General features: G+C 42.2%; 1 protein-coding gene across 29 annotated transcripts in view; it reads right to left on the bottom strand.

The window, feature by feature from the left end:
* RBFOX2 (RNA binding fox-1 homolog 2) overlaps positions 1-16717 on the bottom strand; it is a 305017-nt gene that overhangs the window by 33373 nt on the left and 254927 nt on the right. For 17 of the 29 annotated variants that reach the window (XM_043966377.1, XM_043966368.1, XM_043966379.1 and 14 more), the window contains 2 exons: positions 5997-6143; positions 614-667 (listed from right to left, as the gene is read on the bottom strand). In XM_043966377.1, the coding sequence (XP_043822312.1) occupies positions 614-667; positions 5997-6143 (201 nt within the window). The remainder of the gene's footprint in view (positions 1-613; positions 668-5996; positions 6144-16717) is intronic. The other 12 variants (XM_043966382.1, XM_043966384.1, XM_043966378.1 and 9 more) reach the window with 1 other exon arrangement.

Consider the following 16717-nt stretch of genomic DNA (forward strand, 5'->3'; position numbering starts at 1 on the left):
ACAAAGCCGTTACTGCAGGCCTCATCTAAAGGCCATAACAAGGGCACAGGGGTTCTCCAGTGCCCCTGGAGAATGAGCTGTGGCAGGCACTACCGGGTTGGAAAGGCTTGATGTCTGTTGTCTCATGTCTAGCCTGGCTCCATGCTCAAAGGTTCACCATCATGTCTACCCACAGAGCAACAGAATTTTTGGCCACAGCAAACTAAAAGCCCATATGGGGGATGCAGTTTGTACTGAGAACAGGGGAGCCCTCACTGACAAAATAATGGTATAAAAAGGACAAAGGTGTTTCTAAAAGGCTAAGGGGCCTTGTCATTGGGGTCTCTGTTTCCAGTGGTCTTGGCTAAAAGCTTAAGATATACATGCAGGCTAAACACAGGATGACTGCCTCCTACCTCTCACTCTGACTTCCCTCCACTCCAGAGACTAAATCTAGCATCTGATGCTTTTAAAACCTGGGACATTTGCCCTGAACTTTTCAGGCTTCAGAGACTTATTTTTAAGTTCAGGAAACTGCTTGTGCATTTTTCAAATATATCTGTTCCTCCCGATCACTGAAGAGTAACTTAATTACTGTAACAATAAGGGTCATGAACATTGAAACAGAACTTACCTTGGAGCCACGTTCATTAAAGATTATTTCTACATCAAGGATTTTGCCAAACTGCTGCAGATTGAAAAACAAAACAAAACAGCACATTTATTTCTGAACCTCAAACTTGAAAGTATTCCTTTCTTTGTTCAGGAAAAAGAAGTTTCATTTTCACAATTTACACCTTTCAGATTTCTGCCTCTTATTAAAGTCTCAGTTGAACTCCTCTTAACTCTTTCTCCCTTCTCCAAACGACCTTTGACTTTTCTTGATGCCAAGAATTTTGGGGGGGAAACCCTCTTACAAATCCTTCATGCCAAAAATGATTACTGAGTATCTGCAGTGGACAAGGCATTGAAGGGAATACAAAGGAGAAGGTAGAGTCTCTGGACCCATCTAATAAATCAGGTGTGGAAAAGCAGACTTGCTCTTCTCTCACACTGCTGTCTACGTGGGCCTTTTAAAACCAAGCACTCTAAGGTTCCTACTAAATTCTATTCTTGCTTTGGGGGTGGGTGGAGAGGCAATCAGGGTCACACAGCTAGTAAGCATCTGAGGCCAGATTTGAACCCAGGTTTTCCTAAGTCCAGGACCAGTGCTTCATCCATGACACTACCTAGTTGCTCCTAAGTCTTGAATTTCTGTGAACCGAGATATATGGTGTAAGACTACTGTGCATTATTTTTCTGACAAATGATCCATCCAGATGTAGGGGCCCTTTCAGCCCACAGCAGTAAATTGGACATCCCAGGGGGACAGACTGAATTTAATTCTGTTACTAGAAAATTAAAATCTGAACTTGGCTTCTTCCTCAGACTTTCTGCAAAGGCCAACTTTTTTTTTTTTTTAAGTGAGGCAATTGGGGTTAAGTGACAGGGTCACACAGCTAGTAAGTATTAAGTGTCTGAGGCTGGATTTGAACTCAGGTACTCCTGACTCTAGGGCCAGTGCTCTATCCACTGCGCCACCTAGCTGCCCCCAAAGGCCAACTTTTAAAGAGCTCTTCCAATCATACATAGTTGAGTATTTTTTTTTAAATCCCTCTGTGTATTAGTGCTTATATTAAAAATCTCAGTTCTAAGGAACAAATCTCACTTAGCAAAAATTAATTCTTTTTTTACCCATCTTTTTTTTCTTGGGGGGGGGGGCGGCGCAGGGTAATGAGGGTTAAGTGACTTGCCCAGGGTCACACAACTAGTAAGTGTCAAATGTTTGAAGCTGGACCTAAACTTAGGTCCTCCTGAATCTAAGGCAGGTGCCCTATCCACTGTGCCACCTAGCTGCCTGCAAAAATTAATTCTTGAAAGAAATCTTTTAATAAGTTCTTAGTAAATACTTTTAGAACTTTATCATGTGGGAAAATGAGGTTGGGATATAAAATCTACACCAATCTCTCAGAAACTGCACAAAAAGCTAAAAGGTCACACCCAAAGCCTAGTATGTATAGGGTTAATTAATGCATTAATAATGGGATTGGTGGGAATGTTCACTGAATCTTCAAGCAACAGTGGGTCTTCTGGAGGTTAGACAACAGGATAAGAAAATCAGAGTGACCTGGACAATCTAGAGAAATAACCCATCCAAAATTCAATGTCTCAAAGATTTAATTAAGAAAGCCACTTAATAAAATGAATAATTCAAACTTAAGGTAGGGAATGACAGTATATATATATATACACAGAGGAGAAAATACCTGGGAGGTCACAGTGGACATTAAATTGAAGACAAGCCAGCAAAGCACTGCTGAGACAGAAAAGCTAAAAAGATGAGGCTGTAATAGGGATACACTGCGTAGAAAGCAATAATGCTGCCATCATTAGCAGCACTAGTTAGTTCCTTAAGAACACTGGAGGGGCAGCTAAGTGGCACAGTGGAAAAAGCACCAGCCATGGATTCAGGAGGACCCGAGTTCAAATCTGACCTCAGACACTTGACACTTACTAGCAGTGTGACCTTGAGCAAGTCACTTAACCCCTCATTGCCCTGACAAAAGAAGAACAAGAAGAAGAAGAAGAAGAAGAACAACAACAACAACAACAACACTGGAAGGGCATACACAGGACAATCCAAGATGGGAGGAAAGATGCAAAGATGCAAGCAGGATCTATGTGAAAGAGCTGAAACAACAGATGAACTGAAATAATGGATGAGTTGAAACAATGCTTCACAAGGGGTGAGCCAATCTCGAGATAGTTCCTAGCTTATAAAGCTATCAAAGAGAGTTACATGGTGTTGTTCTTGTTCTTTTTACTACTATGAGGAACTCAAAAACACCAGAATTGGAGCAAATGGGCTCAAAGTAAAAGCAGTTTAGAAAAAAAAAAGATCTAAATGATGGTGAATATTAATAAAGCCTAGAACGAACTGCTGATGAAGTAGGGCACCATAGTTTAGTGGAAAGACCAAGTGGACACAGAATCAGGAAACCCAAGTTTGAATCTCGCTTCTGACACAGTTGTGTGGCTTGGGAATCAGTCACCATTTTCTCAACTCTGTAAAATGAGAGGATAATATTTGCAGCCTCCCCTGACTATTGGGGGAAATCACCCAAATGCCAGTCTAGACAACTTGTTTGTTTGTTCAATCTTGTCTGGAAAAAAGGCACTGAACTAGATCACCCTGAAATCCCAGGATTCTGTAACCTTTAGGGGCATAGAACATGGTTACAAAATTGCTCCTATTTTTTGTTTCTTAAAAGAATCTCATTAGGCTTAATTCTTTCATTTTTTAGAACTCACTGACTTGCATACAACCCACCTCTGCTCTGAACTAACACAATGATCCTCTGGAAAGAGCCCTGGCATTGAAGACAGAAGCCCTGGGTTGGAATCCCAGCTTGTCTCCCTGGGTGGTCCTGGGCGAAGCCTCTTGAGAAGGGGAGACCAGATGGTCTCTGTGATCTCTCTTCCAACTCTAAGCCCTGTCATTCTGTGCTCTGCTGGGTGTGAGACAGACGACCTTCAGGTTCCTCTGCTGCTCTTGGCGAACCTGGTTCTCTCCTTCCTCTGTCCTTTCCCCTCATCTCTTTTCTTAACAATTTTCACCTGTTAATGTCATCTTGAGGAAACATTTCAAGAATGCATTTTCTAGCTTTTAGATGGTAGTGAAGAAACCAACACACCCCGGAATGGCAGAGAAGCTTGGAAGAGTCTTCTAACTAGTGTTGTTCTACTCAAGCCTCTTTTCAGTATATTGAGGATTCCTTTCAGTAAAACTGTTTGCTCAGTGGAATCACAGATTCATATTGTTGCTCTGGGCTTTCTGAAATAGTACCTAAAGGAAATAACACCCAAACTGGAAAAACCCTTGGCAGAAGGTTACTCCAACACATGGAGAGGTTTTCACACCTTTTGAGAAATGATGAACAAGAAAAGGTAAATTCGGTGTCATGGTGCCAAGGGAGCTCATGTGTCTTTTATTGGCCAAGTGGCAAAACCAAGCAGGCTGGAACTGACAGAGATACAGCTAACAAATTCTCACTGCTCATCTGGGTCACTATAGTGAGAAACGTTAATTTAGATCATTTCAAAGAGCCAACAGAGATCAAAAAGCAATGGACCATGAGATTTTAGAGCTAGCAAGACATGACAAATAGTCTACTCCCACTTTCATTTTGCAGATAAAAGACATGGAGACCAAGAGAAGGGAAAATTTATTAAAGTTCCTATAGTAAGGTCATTTGAGTATAAGCTCCTTCACAAACAAGAATCTAGACTTCTAATGTTCTGAACACAAGGTACTGCTTTAACCATGAGGACCATGGGACCCCAAGCTAATGATCTTTCTACAGAATTCATTCATAAACATGGACTAACAGAATTCAGGGCTTGGGGGTGGGAAAGAAAGAGAAGGCAAACTTTTGTTTTCTAGCCAAGGAATCCAGCTAAGGAACAACTTCTCTGCTTCCTTCAAGGTGACTAAGCCAGGGGCAAAACCCTTGTATCCCTGTACGGACCTAAGCAGAAACTCCCACAGCCTAAGGCCAGTCTCTTGCTCAAGGGGGTCAACAGGACCCTGAGCCCCTAGGCTCCAGCTTGCTCTGCTCACCACCATAAAGACAGCAGACTGTAGACCAAGGCTAATTCACCATGTTCCCTTCCCAACTCCTCTCCCCCACAACCCCCAGGGCTTGAAGGAGATACTAACATGGCCAAAGAAGGCTTCCTCCATTGTATTTTTTGCTGTGATTCTTGGTTTTTTGGGTTGTTTTTTTTTTTGTGAGGCAATTGGGGTTAAGTGACTTGCCCAGGGTCACACAGCTAGTAAGTGTCAAGTGGCTGAGGCTGGATTTGAACTCAGGTCCTCCTGAATCCAGGGCCAGTGCTCTATCCACTGCGCCACCTAGCTGCCCCTGCTGTGATTCTTAAGAGTTTTTCATTGCTTAAGAAACTGTTTAATGTTTCATATTGTGCATCACCCGACTCACTGATGCTCCTCTAGCTTGGGAATTGGGTCTTCTACAACTGACTGTTATTCTTAGATACCAGAACTCAACAGATGATGATTTGATGGAGAAGAAAATACTGGATCCCTCCACTTTTATAAAGGAAAATCTTCCATTCCTGATTCCAAGCCTATTTACTCTATTTTAAGACCTATGTCAGCTTGTTCTCACTTTTGTGCTGCAGCATGGAAATAAAGACCCACTCTCTTTGAATGCACAGATAACTGGTTGGCCATGCGGATTTGTGAATGGCAGGGTCCTATGAGTCTGGCTTGGGGGGGACGTGTTTTCCATTAAAGGGTTAAGGCCTCACTAGTTTGTCACAGAGGCATCTCAACCTTCCGTTACTGACCTGACCAACTTTTCTTGTCAAGAGATACGATCAGAAGAGAGAAGATTTTGCAATAGGTAAGTGGATACCTCACTTTATTTCCTGCATGTCCTTCAAAGTTTTGGTGGTAGAGAGGGCAAACTAGGGGTTACTAGGAAATATTTCTTTTGTACTTCATCATAAAAAAGACACCCAAGATGCACTTAAAAGAACAGAATCATTGGGGTAGTGGAATCCTTAAATAAGCTTCTAATCTAGGTTTTTCAGGCTGATGAAAATCTCTTGAGGCTGGGCAGCTAGGTAGCGCAATGGATAGAGCACTGGCCCTGGATTCAGGAGTAGCTGAGTTCAAATCCAGCTTCAGACACTTGACACTAGCTGTGTGACCTTGGGCAAGTCACTTAACCCTCATTGCCCCATAAAAAAATAAAAAAATTAAAATCTCTAGAGGCCTAAAGATCTTTTCTAGTCTACCTGTAAGACCATCCCACTATGCAAATGTTTTGATGATTTATATACTCTTGGGGTGATTTACATGACAAATGTAAAACCTTTTAAAATTACCTGAGATTCAAGTCACCTTGATTCAATAAGTATTTATTAAGCATTTATGCATACCAGAGACTTACCCCAAACATCTGCCGGAGATCAGGGTCCCGGAATCGGAAGGGGATGTTGGAGACATGCAATCGTTTAGGGGTAGATTTACTCTCGGTATTCTCACTACTCTGTGTCTGGGACTGCTGTCCATCTGTCTGTGCTCCTCCTTCTGTCTGCTGAAATAAAAGAAACAGGAGTCATTGGCTGAAAAAAATAGCACCACTTCACAAACATTATGTATGATAATGAAAGGTCTACTCCCAATTGCAGTTTGTTCTTGGTACCACAGTCAGTGCCCTGGGTAAAGCTATGGCTGCTATTTTTCATTCTAAGAGGCAAAACCAAAAAAGAAAAAAAAAGCCGAAGCTTAAAAAAAAAAAAATGAAAAGAAAAGCTCTAACTGATGGGAAACCCTTCTATCTTCTGAATCCCCTGGTACCATTTGCCACCCCCAATCATGTATGAACACAGCCTCTTCCTGGGCATTTGGCTGTCACAGCCTTGTTCCCAGGCTTGTTCTCTTTCCAAGGCTGCATTATTTCTAAAACGATTCATCAACTTTATTTATGGCAATTGCTGCATTTCTAGCTGCCCTCTTCCAGCCTTTGCTAGAAATGAAAAAATTTTTTTTCAATTCTCATTTGTTGTAGATCTTCTGTGTGACAGAAAAAGGATTCTTTCCATTTGTCCCCATTTGGACAAACTCAGAGGAGCTGTGCACCTTTTGGGCTCAGGAACAGGACACCATTTTTTAAAAGGTGTTAAAACTTTAAAATACTATCTGGAATGCATGAAGAACACATGAAGTAAAGTTTTGCAGTATCCAGGCATAATGATGATGGCACAAATAGATGTGGTCTATTTGAACTAAAAAATAGCAGTGAGAGGAAGAATGATGAAATTCTGCTAAACAAAAATATCAGATTTTCAATCATCAAATTAAGCATAGTATAGACTAAATAGAACAAAATCCATTCAGACAGGAAGCAAAATAACTAAAACAGCATTAAGTAGCTCAAGATGCAACTCAATCTATCTCTAAGTCAATACATTCAAATTTGCCTCAAGCTCTCTTCTCATCTGTTCAAAAATGATCATTTCATTCAAACCTAAAAACATGAAACCTAACTTCCTGAACTCTGACCAGTGATGTCTATGAATATGAAAAGTGTGGCTACAAAGGAAGAAGAGAAGAGCGCTCAAAGCCCACTCACTGGCCCTCTGTGTGTCATGTAAGCTGGGACATCTGTGTCCAAAGCAGCAATGGAAGTCACTGATTTCTCCACCACACATAGAATTGCTTGATTAGCTAGAACTGCATTCTTTCCTCTCTAGGTCACCTTCTTTTTTATTTTTTTAAAGGTCACAAACTAGGGGCAGCTAGGTGGCTCAGTGGATAAAGCACCGGCCCTGAATTCAGGAGTACCTGAGTTCAAATCCGGCCTCAGACACTTGACAATTACTAGCTGTGTGACCCTGGGCAAGTCACTTAACCCCAATTGCCTCACTAAAAAAAAAAAAAAAAAGGTCACAAACTAGATCGGTTCATCTAGTGATAATAATAACAATAATATATATAGTGCTTTTAGGTTGGCAAAATGCTGTACAACTACAACAGTCCTGGGAGTAAGTGCTATTATGATCATTTTACAGATGGGAAAACTCAAGCCAACAGAGATTATGTGACCTGCCCAGGCTCCCAGGTATTGGTAAGTATCTAAGGCTGAATTTGAATTCAGTTCTTCCTGACTCCAGCTCTAGCCCTCTACCCACTGTACAACTTGCTGCCTAATCTATTAGCTGGGAAGAAAACACCTAAGCATCGCTTTTCCTCTTTGCCATTTGCCATCTGTGTGACCACAAGCCAGGCAACTGCCCTGTCTGAAGGAAGAATATCTGTACTGCTACTTCTGATCAGATGTGGATGAACCCCGTAAGATGAGGGTTCCATGGACATCTGCCCTGTCTATCCTTCTGAGATGTTGTGAAGGTATATACCGACTGTGAGGCACTTGGTAAACCCCAAAGTTTGGTCACAAATGTCGGCTCTTAAGGTGAAGCTCCTGGTTCTTTGTGGGGTCTGAAGCATAAAGGAGGATGGTTTCCATCATTCCCTGGTAGTCCTCAGATTCTCCCAGTACTATATAACTATCCACTATATACCTGCATGCACAGTAAAGATCCCCACTCCATTTTGAAGCATTCACTGATTTTTAGGAAGGGGTGATCATCCCAGGCCTCTTAATTCTAGCCTCACTTAAGGAGAGAGATGAAGAATGAATGTATCAAAGAAACCGCCCCAAATTACAACTAACGCAGTAGTAAGAGGAGCTGGACGCTGAAGACCTGTGCAGAAATAGAAACCACATAGACTGAGCAAGGCTGTGTTGAATTTAATAACATAAACTGGATGAGGCTTAGATTCCCCATTTAATAAAAGAATCCCTTGCAACTCATTCTTGTTAGAGACTTGCCTTACTGCAAGAATAGCTCTTGCTGTTCAACCAGATATGGGAAACAAATGAGAGCGTGCAGGCTTTTGGTCTTTGTAAACACAGATATTAACCATTTTCAGGAAAATATCAGGCAAGGGCATGACTGGTTTGGGGCTAGTCTTCTATTGTTAGCTGCCGAGCAGTTTTATTGGTTGCAGAAACAACCTCCTAAGGTCTTGTTTTTCCTTTTGTGGTAATTGTTTGACCTAATTTATTCACTGGGCAGAAGATGAAACAGAAAAGGCTGGAGTCTGTTTACTGGAAGTGTGGAATGAGGATTGGCAGGAGTTACCCTGATGAAGTCACGTGGCTACAGCATGTCTGCCCTTCACCCAACCCCTTGAGCTGAGCAAGGCCCGGAGGAATCTTTCTATGGACTGATCCAGGCTAAAAATGGCTCTTTACTCTCAACCTAGAAACTGCTTCTAAAGATTTCTTTGGTAGCAGAGCATTCAAATATAGCACAAATTGGCCTTTTTAATCTGACTCGAGCCTCTCTCTACTGGTAACCAATACTGTGGGGTGGGTTGTATACACATATATAATATAGACATAAACATAAATGCATATATATATGCATATACATACATATATATATATATATATAATATAGACATACACACATATAGAGGAAGCTCATTACCATCTATTCTATTCTGTGCTAGTAACCAGAGGGTGGACCAGGGCCCTCTGCCCAGGGGCGGTTACAGAATTTGCACTTCAGTAAAGTCAGACCACCACTCTGGGAGGTCAGGTCTTTCCTAAAGCCCTCCCAACTAGTTTCAGATTGGACAGCTGCTTTACCAGATTCCTAAAATGATTTCTGCTGCTCCGAGTTCACTTTAAGCCTTATTTTGAATAGTTTGTGAGGAAATTTGGGAAAGCCAGGTAATTTCCTGCCTTGCTCTTCCATCTTTCCAGAATCCTCCTGCTGATTTCTTGAACAGAAGTATAACACTTACATTTGTTATTGTTATTTCTTCTCAGTAGCTTCCCTTCCCTTAGTGTACCTGACCGAGGCAGCTATCTTTCTCTGCTTTATGTCACTGATCAATCCCAGAAGCACATCATTTACCCAAGTCTGATAAAATGCCAGATAGAAGAGGGTCAAAGGCACCCTTCTCCACTCTCCCCAACACACACACGTGGACCCATTAATTAATTACCTCTTTGAATCTAGTCATTCAAACAGTTGCTAAACCACCTAATTGTATCACAAAGCTTACATCTCTCTATCTTGACTAAAAAAGGGTAGGATGGCTCTCTCAAACAATTTGCTAAAAATCAGATAGAATATGTTTATAGAATTCCTTTCATTTCTTAATGGAATAAACCTGTTTAAAAATGAAATGAGCTTAGTCTAACATGACTTTAGAGACTCTAAGGGCTGAAAGGGGCAACAGAGGACATCTAGTCCAATTAAAATCTGAACAGGAATTTTCTCCTCCACATCTCCAACAAATGGTCTGTCTGCCTCTCTCTGAAGAGCTTCCGTGAAGGGCACCGACTACCCTGGAGACAGGCTGCCTCACCTGGCCAGTGCTAGTTGTTAACTCCCGCATTTTAATCCTACTTCTGGCCACTGAGGCCCAGTGGGACAAATCTAATTCTTTCTCCTGACAGCTGTCTACCATGTCCTCCCCGTCCCCCTCAACCCCACTCTTCTTTTCTACAGGTAAAGTGCCTGCAGTTCCTTCACTGGATTCCTGTAAGGCACAGTTTCCGGGCCTCTCACCATTTTGATCACCCTCCAATATGGCAATGTCTCTCTCTGAAAAGAAGGCACCCCATAGGTGGTCTAACCAGGACAGAGTATACCAGGACTACAGAATCAATTATTCTGTGCATCAGAGCTTTACAAAGGGTAGAAATTCGACTTTATTTAGCTTTTTAAAGTGTTTTTACCCATCAAGTCTCACTGCTAACTTGCAGTGAAGGCTACTTGTTCTTGAAGAATCCTTGAGAGTTCATAGTAATTGTTGCTTCCCCTTTTGAATGCTGCCTTATAAATGTGTTCAAGAATTTCAAGAATTAGAGTCAAGGCCACTGGCCTATGACTTGGAGGCCTCCTCCTGTGTGATCACCTGAGAGCTAATCACCTTGCAGATTGCCTCCGTTTTGACCCTCCACACCTTGTCAGCTCCTTCAGTTGCCTCTCCTATCTGTCTGGAGGCAGAGCAATAACGTCCTCCCAAAGCCGTCCTTTTTAGCGGGCTCAGAACTTTCCAGGTAACTCTCCATTTCTGTCAGTGGCTCTGCTTGCTTTCTCCTCCATAGAGCCCTTCCCCCTGTTATCCCCTCCTCCCCCTTCTCCCTTGCAGCTTCCTTTGGTGTGTTGTCGCCCTCCATTAGAGGTTCAGCTCCTTGAGGGAAGGGACTGTCTTTGCTCTGCACTCAGCAGGCCCTTAATAAAAGTTTATTGAATTGAACGGAAAATCAGAATGCCATTTGCTAGTTGCAACCCCCACCCCCACCCCCACCCCCACCCCCATCCTCGGCCTCCAGTGTCTTCCAATAGCACCTCCGCAGGTTGCTGTGCTACCCCGTAGGCCTGATGGCTTACACTGAGCAAGGACGGCTAGGTAGATCTCCTCACTCTGCTTGATTTTCCATTTCTTATCAACGATTTCTGTTCTTCCTATTTTGCATATCCTTTTCCCTGACAAAAACCTCAATCAGATGTGCCCTTGTAGCAGTCATTGCCCCCTTTTGCTCCCCGTGAGTGTCCTGGCCCTTCCTTCAGCAGAGCAGCCCTGCATCCATTGTAAGGCTCAGCACCTCGTGGGCTCTCCTACTCATGACACTGTTTTGACTGGGAACACGCATGTCACTCTTCTGTCTTCATTCTCTATTATTTGTGCTTGTATCTGAGAAGGTCTCTTTGTAGAAAGTGAGTCCATCGGCAAGTCCTCCTTTGGAGTCTCGGGTGTTTGTGTTCTCCCTCCCATTTCAAATCTCAGGTCATGGAATCCTACTGCTCTTTTCTCCTAGACCACGGAAAATCCCTCAGCCACAGACCTCAGGCAGAAGCCTGAGTCCTAAGCCAAAGGTGTCTCTCTCAGTATCCAGCATAAACTTAAACTGTCATTTTTACTTCAGCAACCAGGCCAGGGCAGCTGTTCTGATCTCATCACTTCCTTTATCCTCCTGAACGATGAAATCAAGACAAATTGAAAGTTTTGCCGCTTAGAGGGTTTGTAACTTATTAACAAAGACATCTGGACAGCTGGGTATCACTGCCACGTCATGCCCGCCCCATGGCAGCTTTGGGAGCTTCTTCTGAAGTTTGTTATGCTGCTCCTTCAGCGGGCTGATTATCTCCTCATACACAGCACCTTACGAGAAGTGTTCTAATCGAGGTGGGGGAACACTGGGATCAGTTCTTAAGGACGTGGCACAAGGATCCTGTCCTCATTTGTGGAAGAAGAAAAGGGCAGAAATAATTACTCTCCTGAGCAGAGGCCTCTGTCAGGGAAACATACCTGAGAACACAGAAGGGTGGGCAGAACATGCAGCTGAGCTGGGCAAAGAGGCAATGTACTCAGTGGCTTTTCCCTCCATCCCTGTGAGGGCACAGGTTTGGAATTTTAAAATAAGTTCAGCTTGGCAAAGGAATGGTTAGGGATGGGATGTGAGAGGGTCTTACTAGGATCCATATGGGAATGCTAAGGTCAGAAAAGGGCCCACACTTACATAGAAGTCTCTACTCAATCAGGGGCCTCTGGTGAGGGACAACTGTCTGGCTCGTGTCAAGAAACCCTGAGCTTTGTGAATGAATCTTTGCAGAGCAGATGAGAATGAGTCTTCTTGTTCAGAGAACCTTGGGAAGAAAGGACCAACACTTTATGGAGCCTCTAATCAAAAGGACTGAGTGTGAGATGTAATCCCTGAGCACTTTGCAGTTACCTCCTTCAATGGAGAATGATGGGAGAAGGTAGTGACTGCTAAGGTTGAGAAAGCAATTTGAAGAAGGCTAAAATACCATAGCAATCCTGCTGACCCACCACCATTAACTCATCTCCATTAAGAATCTTAAAACTTGGGCAGCTAGGTGGCGCAGTGGATAGAGCACCGGCCCTGGAGTCAGGAGTACCTGAGTTCAAATCCGGCCTCAGACACTTAACACTTATTAGCTGTGTGACCCTGGGCAAGTCACTTAACCACAATTGCCTCATTAAAAAAAAAAAAAAGAATCTTAAAACTTAATCTGGGGGCAGCTAGATGGCGCAGTGGTTAAGCACCGGCCCTGGATTCAGGAGTACCTGAGTTCAAATCCGGCCTCAGACACTTGACACTTACTAGCTGTGTGACCCTGGGCAAGTCACTTAACCCCCATTGCCTGCAAAAAAAAAAAAAAAAAAAAAAAAAAAAAAAACTTAATCTGGCATACACAGGAAGTCTAGATGAATCTGAATACAAAATCGGCAAGAAGGCAAGAAAGGAAAAACTCAGTAACCTCAGCCTAGCTCCCTGCAGACAGGAAGAAAACATCCGAGTTTACTCTTGTGGTTATTAGGAACTTGATCCTTGGTCACAGAAATGACGCTGTGGTACTTGAGAGCCTTTAGAATATCTACAAGGAGGTTCTCTGTACTGTTTGGGGGGCAGGATGGAAGACAGCAAAGCCTACCTCCTCCTTTGCTTGGTGAGAATGGAGGTGGAGACGAGATGGGGAAGCAATGAGACCCAACAGAGGTAAGGTAGCAAGCTAAGCCTCAAGTCACAAAGACATTGAAAATGAACTTTTGGGGATGATATGCCTAGATGTGGGGTATGTGTTAAGGAGGACAAGAACACCTTTCCATAATGACAGTGGTTTATACTAACAGAGTACTTTAGAGTTACAGAATATTTCCCTCATAATAACCATGTGAGGATAATGTGTTATTAAATGCACTTCACAGATGGAAAAACTGAAGGTCAAAGAGTTGAAGTGGGGGGCAGCCAGGTGGTGCAGTGGATAAAGCACCAGCCCTGGATTCAGGAGGACCTGAGTTCAAATCCGACCTCAGACACTTGACATTTATTAGCTGTGTGATCCTGGGCAAGTCACTTAACACTCATTGCCCCACAAAACAAACAACAAAAAACAAACAAAAAGAGTTGAAGTGAGTCACCTATGGTCAAATAGTTAAATAAGAATCAAAAACTGGTCTAGAATGTGGGTCTCCTGGGTCAAAGTTTAATGCTCTTTTGGTATCAAATTCCTGGTGCATTGATTAGAGGATGAATACTGGGTTTACCTTGGTTTACTTATTCTAAGCTAAAACAAAAATGGTCTTAGTATATACTCTGTTAATAAAAACTGTTTTCCTTTAAAACAAACAAATTATAATTCAGATTTCTCTGAATCTAATGGACTCTTCTTCCTCTTCAGTTTACTCTGTACAATCAAGGATTTCCATTTCTGTTATTTCTTATAACATTCCCATTAAACAGGTTGAAACATCTGAAAGGCAGGAAAATTAGAGCAGAGAGAGGGATGTACTTCAAAATGATAGTCCGTATGCAGAGGCAATGGCTGGGAAAATTCAAGTTTCTTGAGACCCAGTCCAATGCTGCCTCCACTCCCCTGCTTGTGTGACGTTTCAACAAAGGGGTAGAGTGAAGAACATCGCAAGGGTTGTATTCTGGGAAGTATTTTTAATGAGGAGCCTGAAACTAGTGAATCTCCTAAATCTAACATTCACATGGCCATAAATTCCAACTCAGACTCTGAGGTGGTTAATGATGCCCTTTGTAAATCTGCCCTTATGCAAGTCTGTATTTTCTATTTTAGCCAAAAGAAAAGAAAAAACCACACAAACTCCCCCCCCACCACCACCTCCCCGCCAAACCATACAGTGAAGAAGGGTAAAATGAACATTCTTGATTTGGGCCCTCACATCCTGTTCCCAGGTGCCTACATAGGGAATCTATATTGCCCAACTCCTCTCTGACACTGAAATGAGTGGACCAGGAGTAGCAGATAGGACAAGTCACAAATGAGAATGACAAAGACATCACCCAACAGCAAGCCTATAAACACATTTTGGTTTTGTCAGTCATGGCTCTTCAGGGGACAAGGATTACTTCTGATGCAAGCTGCAAACAAATAAAATATTTGGCAACTGGAGAATTAAAAGGGAGGGCTGCGGTAGAGTCACAGAGTGAGTCACATACTAAAACTCTGTGACCCTAGACAAGCCATTTAAGTTTAACCTCTCAGTGCCCTAGAAGTTATAGATGAGTTTGCATTGGTGAAGGGAGTTTCTACACCAAGAGTACAATATATCGATAAAATCCTAGATCCAGACCAAAAAACAAAACACTAAAATGTGAATTTTTTCCCTTACCCCATGCCATCAATTGGAAATGACCTACTACCTAGGAAAGAGTCTTATTAGGTATCCAGTCCCTTGGTAAGTCCTGATATAAACAACTGTTTCTATCTGTGTCTGTATGTTTTGGTATTATTCCCCTCTTTAAGACTATAGGACAACTCCGCTTTCGTAGTAACTTCAAGTTATAACAAAATGTACAACAATAGAGAGAAGTAAATGTAACCCTACCTATTATTCTTAGGGGGGGCCTGTATAGAATTAAATGAGACCGTGAGAATCAAGTTTCATCTACCACTACACAGGCTCTCCTCTAACTCCCTCAAGTTACAGCTAATTTGGGAGAGTTCCACATTTACTAACAGCTGGTTAAACAGAGCATCCTATCTCTCCAAACTGTGGCTAGCTAGGCTGCATTTAAACCAGACCAGAATGTTTTAGGTTTATGACCATCCAAACTCACTGTTAGAACTTGGATTTTCTTTGCATTAATTCTCACTAGGACAATAAACACAGGGAAATTCAATGTAACATTACAGCTACAAAGTTTGGAAGCCCTGAGGTTTGAATGAGCTAAGTAAGCCTCTTCAAGCAGAGGTAGCAAAGAACTGGAAAGAAAGCTGGTAGGCATCCATCCATCATCCAATGGGAAATGACTAAACAGTGAAGCCCAACAGTAATGGAATATGCCCTACAAGATAGGACAAATAAGAACTCAGAAAAATATGGGAAGATACATGAAGCACAGCCAGGAAAACAAGAGGCACAATGACCAAAAAAAAAAGGTAAATGGAAAGAATAAAGTGAAACTGAACTCTGTGAAATGACCATGACCAGGCCTGGCCCAGGAGAGAAGCACGGGCCTCTCCTGTGCTTTCACCAGAGAAGTGTGGGGACCATGGCTTTGAGATGTTATGTGCACTGTCAGATGTTGCAGGTAAGTTGGGGTTTTGGGAGAACTGTCCCTCCCTCCCCCTCCCCCCCACTCTGGTTCCCTTTTAGCTTCTCTTACAAAGAAGGGACTGTTGGATTGTGGAGGTGGCAGGAGCATATTAAGGAATAATGATGATGATGATGCATAAAGGTATCAATATAAATAAAAACAAAAAGAAAAGCATAAAGGACTAGACAGGTACAAAATAATATTCAAGATTCAATACAATATCCTATACTGGAATACCAAATTTAACTTTCCAAATATATTGAATTTATTGAACATTTATGTACAAATAAAAATAAATATATACCAAATACTAAATAAAGGTTCAAAAGAAAGTACCTAGTATTTTATGTATCAGTGACTTTACCCAGATCTGGGATACAACTGGGACAATTATGTGGTGCAATGGATAGAGCACTGGCCCTGGGAGTCAGAAGGACCTGAGTTCAAATACAGCCTCAGACACTTGACATTTTCTAGCCATGTGTGACACTGGGCAAGTCACTTAACCCTGACTGCCTCAAACATCTACAGCCATCTCCAGTCATCCTGATGTATATCTTGCCACTGGACACAGATGGCTCTGGAAGAAAGAGTGAAGTTGGTGACCTTACACAGCCCTCTCTCACTTAAGTCCAATTCACTTCAGGTCATGACGTCACCTCCTGATGTCATGGTCCTCTTCAAGAACAAAGGACCACCACCACCAACAATAAATTTCAATCAGACATAAAATTAAGGCATCTAATATTTTAACATAAAACAAGGGAAGAAATGATTCAATTTTTAGAAGTTTAATTTAAACAGAACCTTTCTGGAACAAATCTATTAAGTCGAGTGAGGGTCTATATAAAGTAAGAGTTTTTGAGGTCAATGATAAAACATGAATGATAACACACATGTACAGACATACACAGAAAGCTGTCTTAAGAGACTAGCAATTTACTTGGGTGGTTACAGCGTTAACTTCATTTTAACAGGCGGATGTCTATTTT

This window comes from Dromiciops gliroides, chromosome 5 (assembly GCF_019393635.1).
Source record: "Dromiciops gliroides isolate mDroGli1 chromosome 5, mDroGli1.pri, whole genome shotgun sequence".
Lineage (NCBI taxonomy): Eukaryota > Metazoa > Chordata > Mammalia > Microbiotheria > Microbiotheriidae > Dromiciops > Dromiciops gliroides.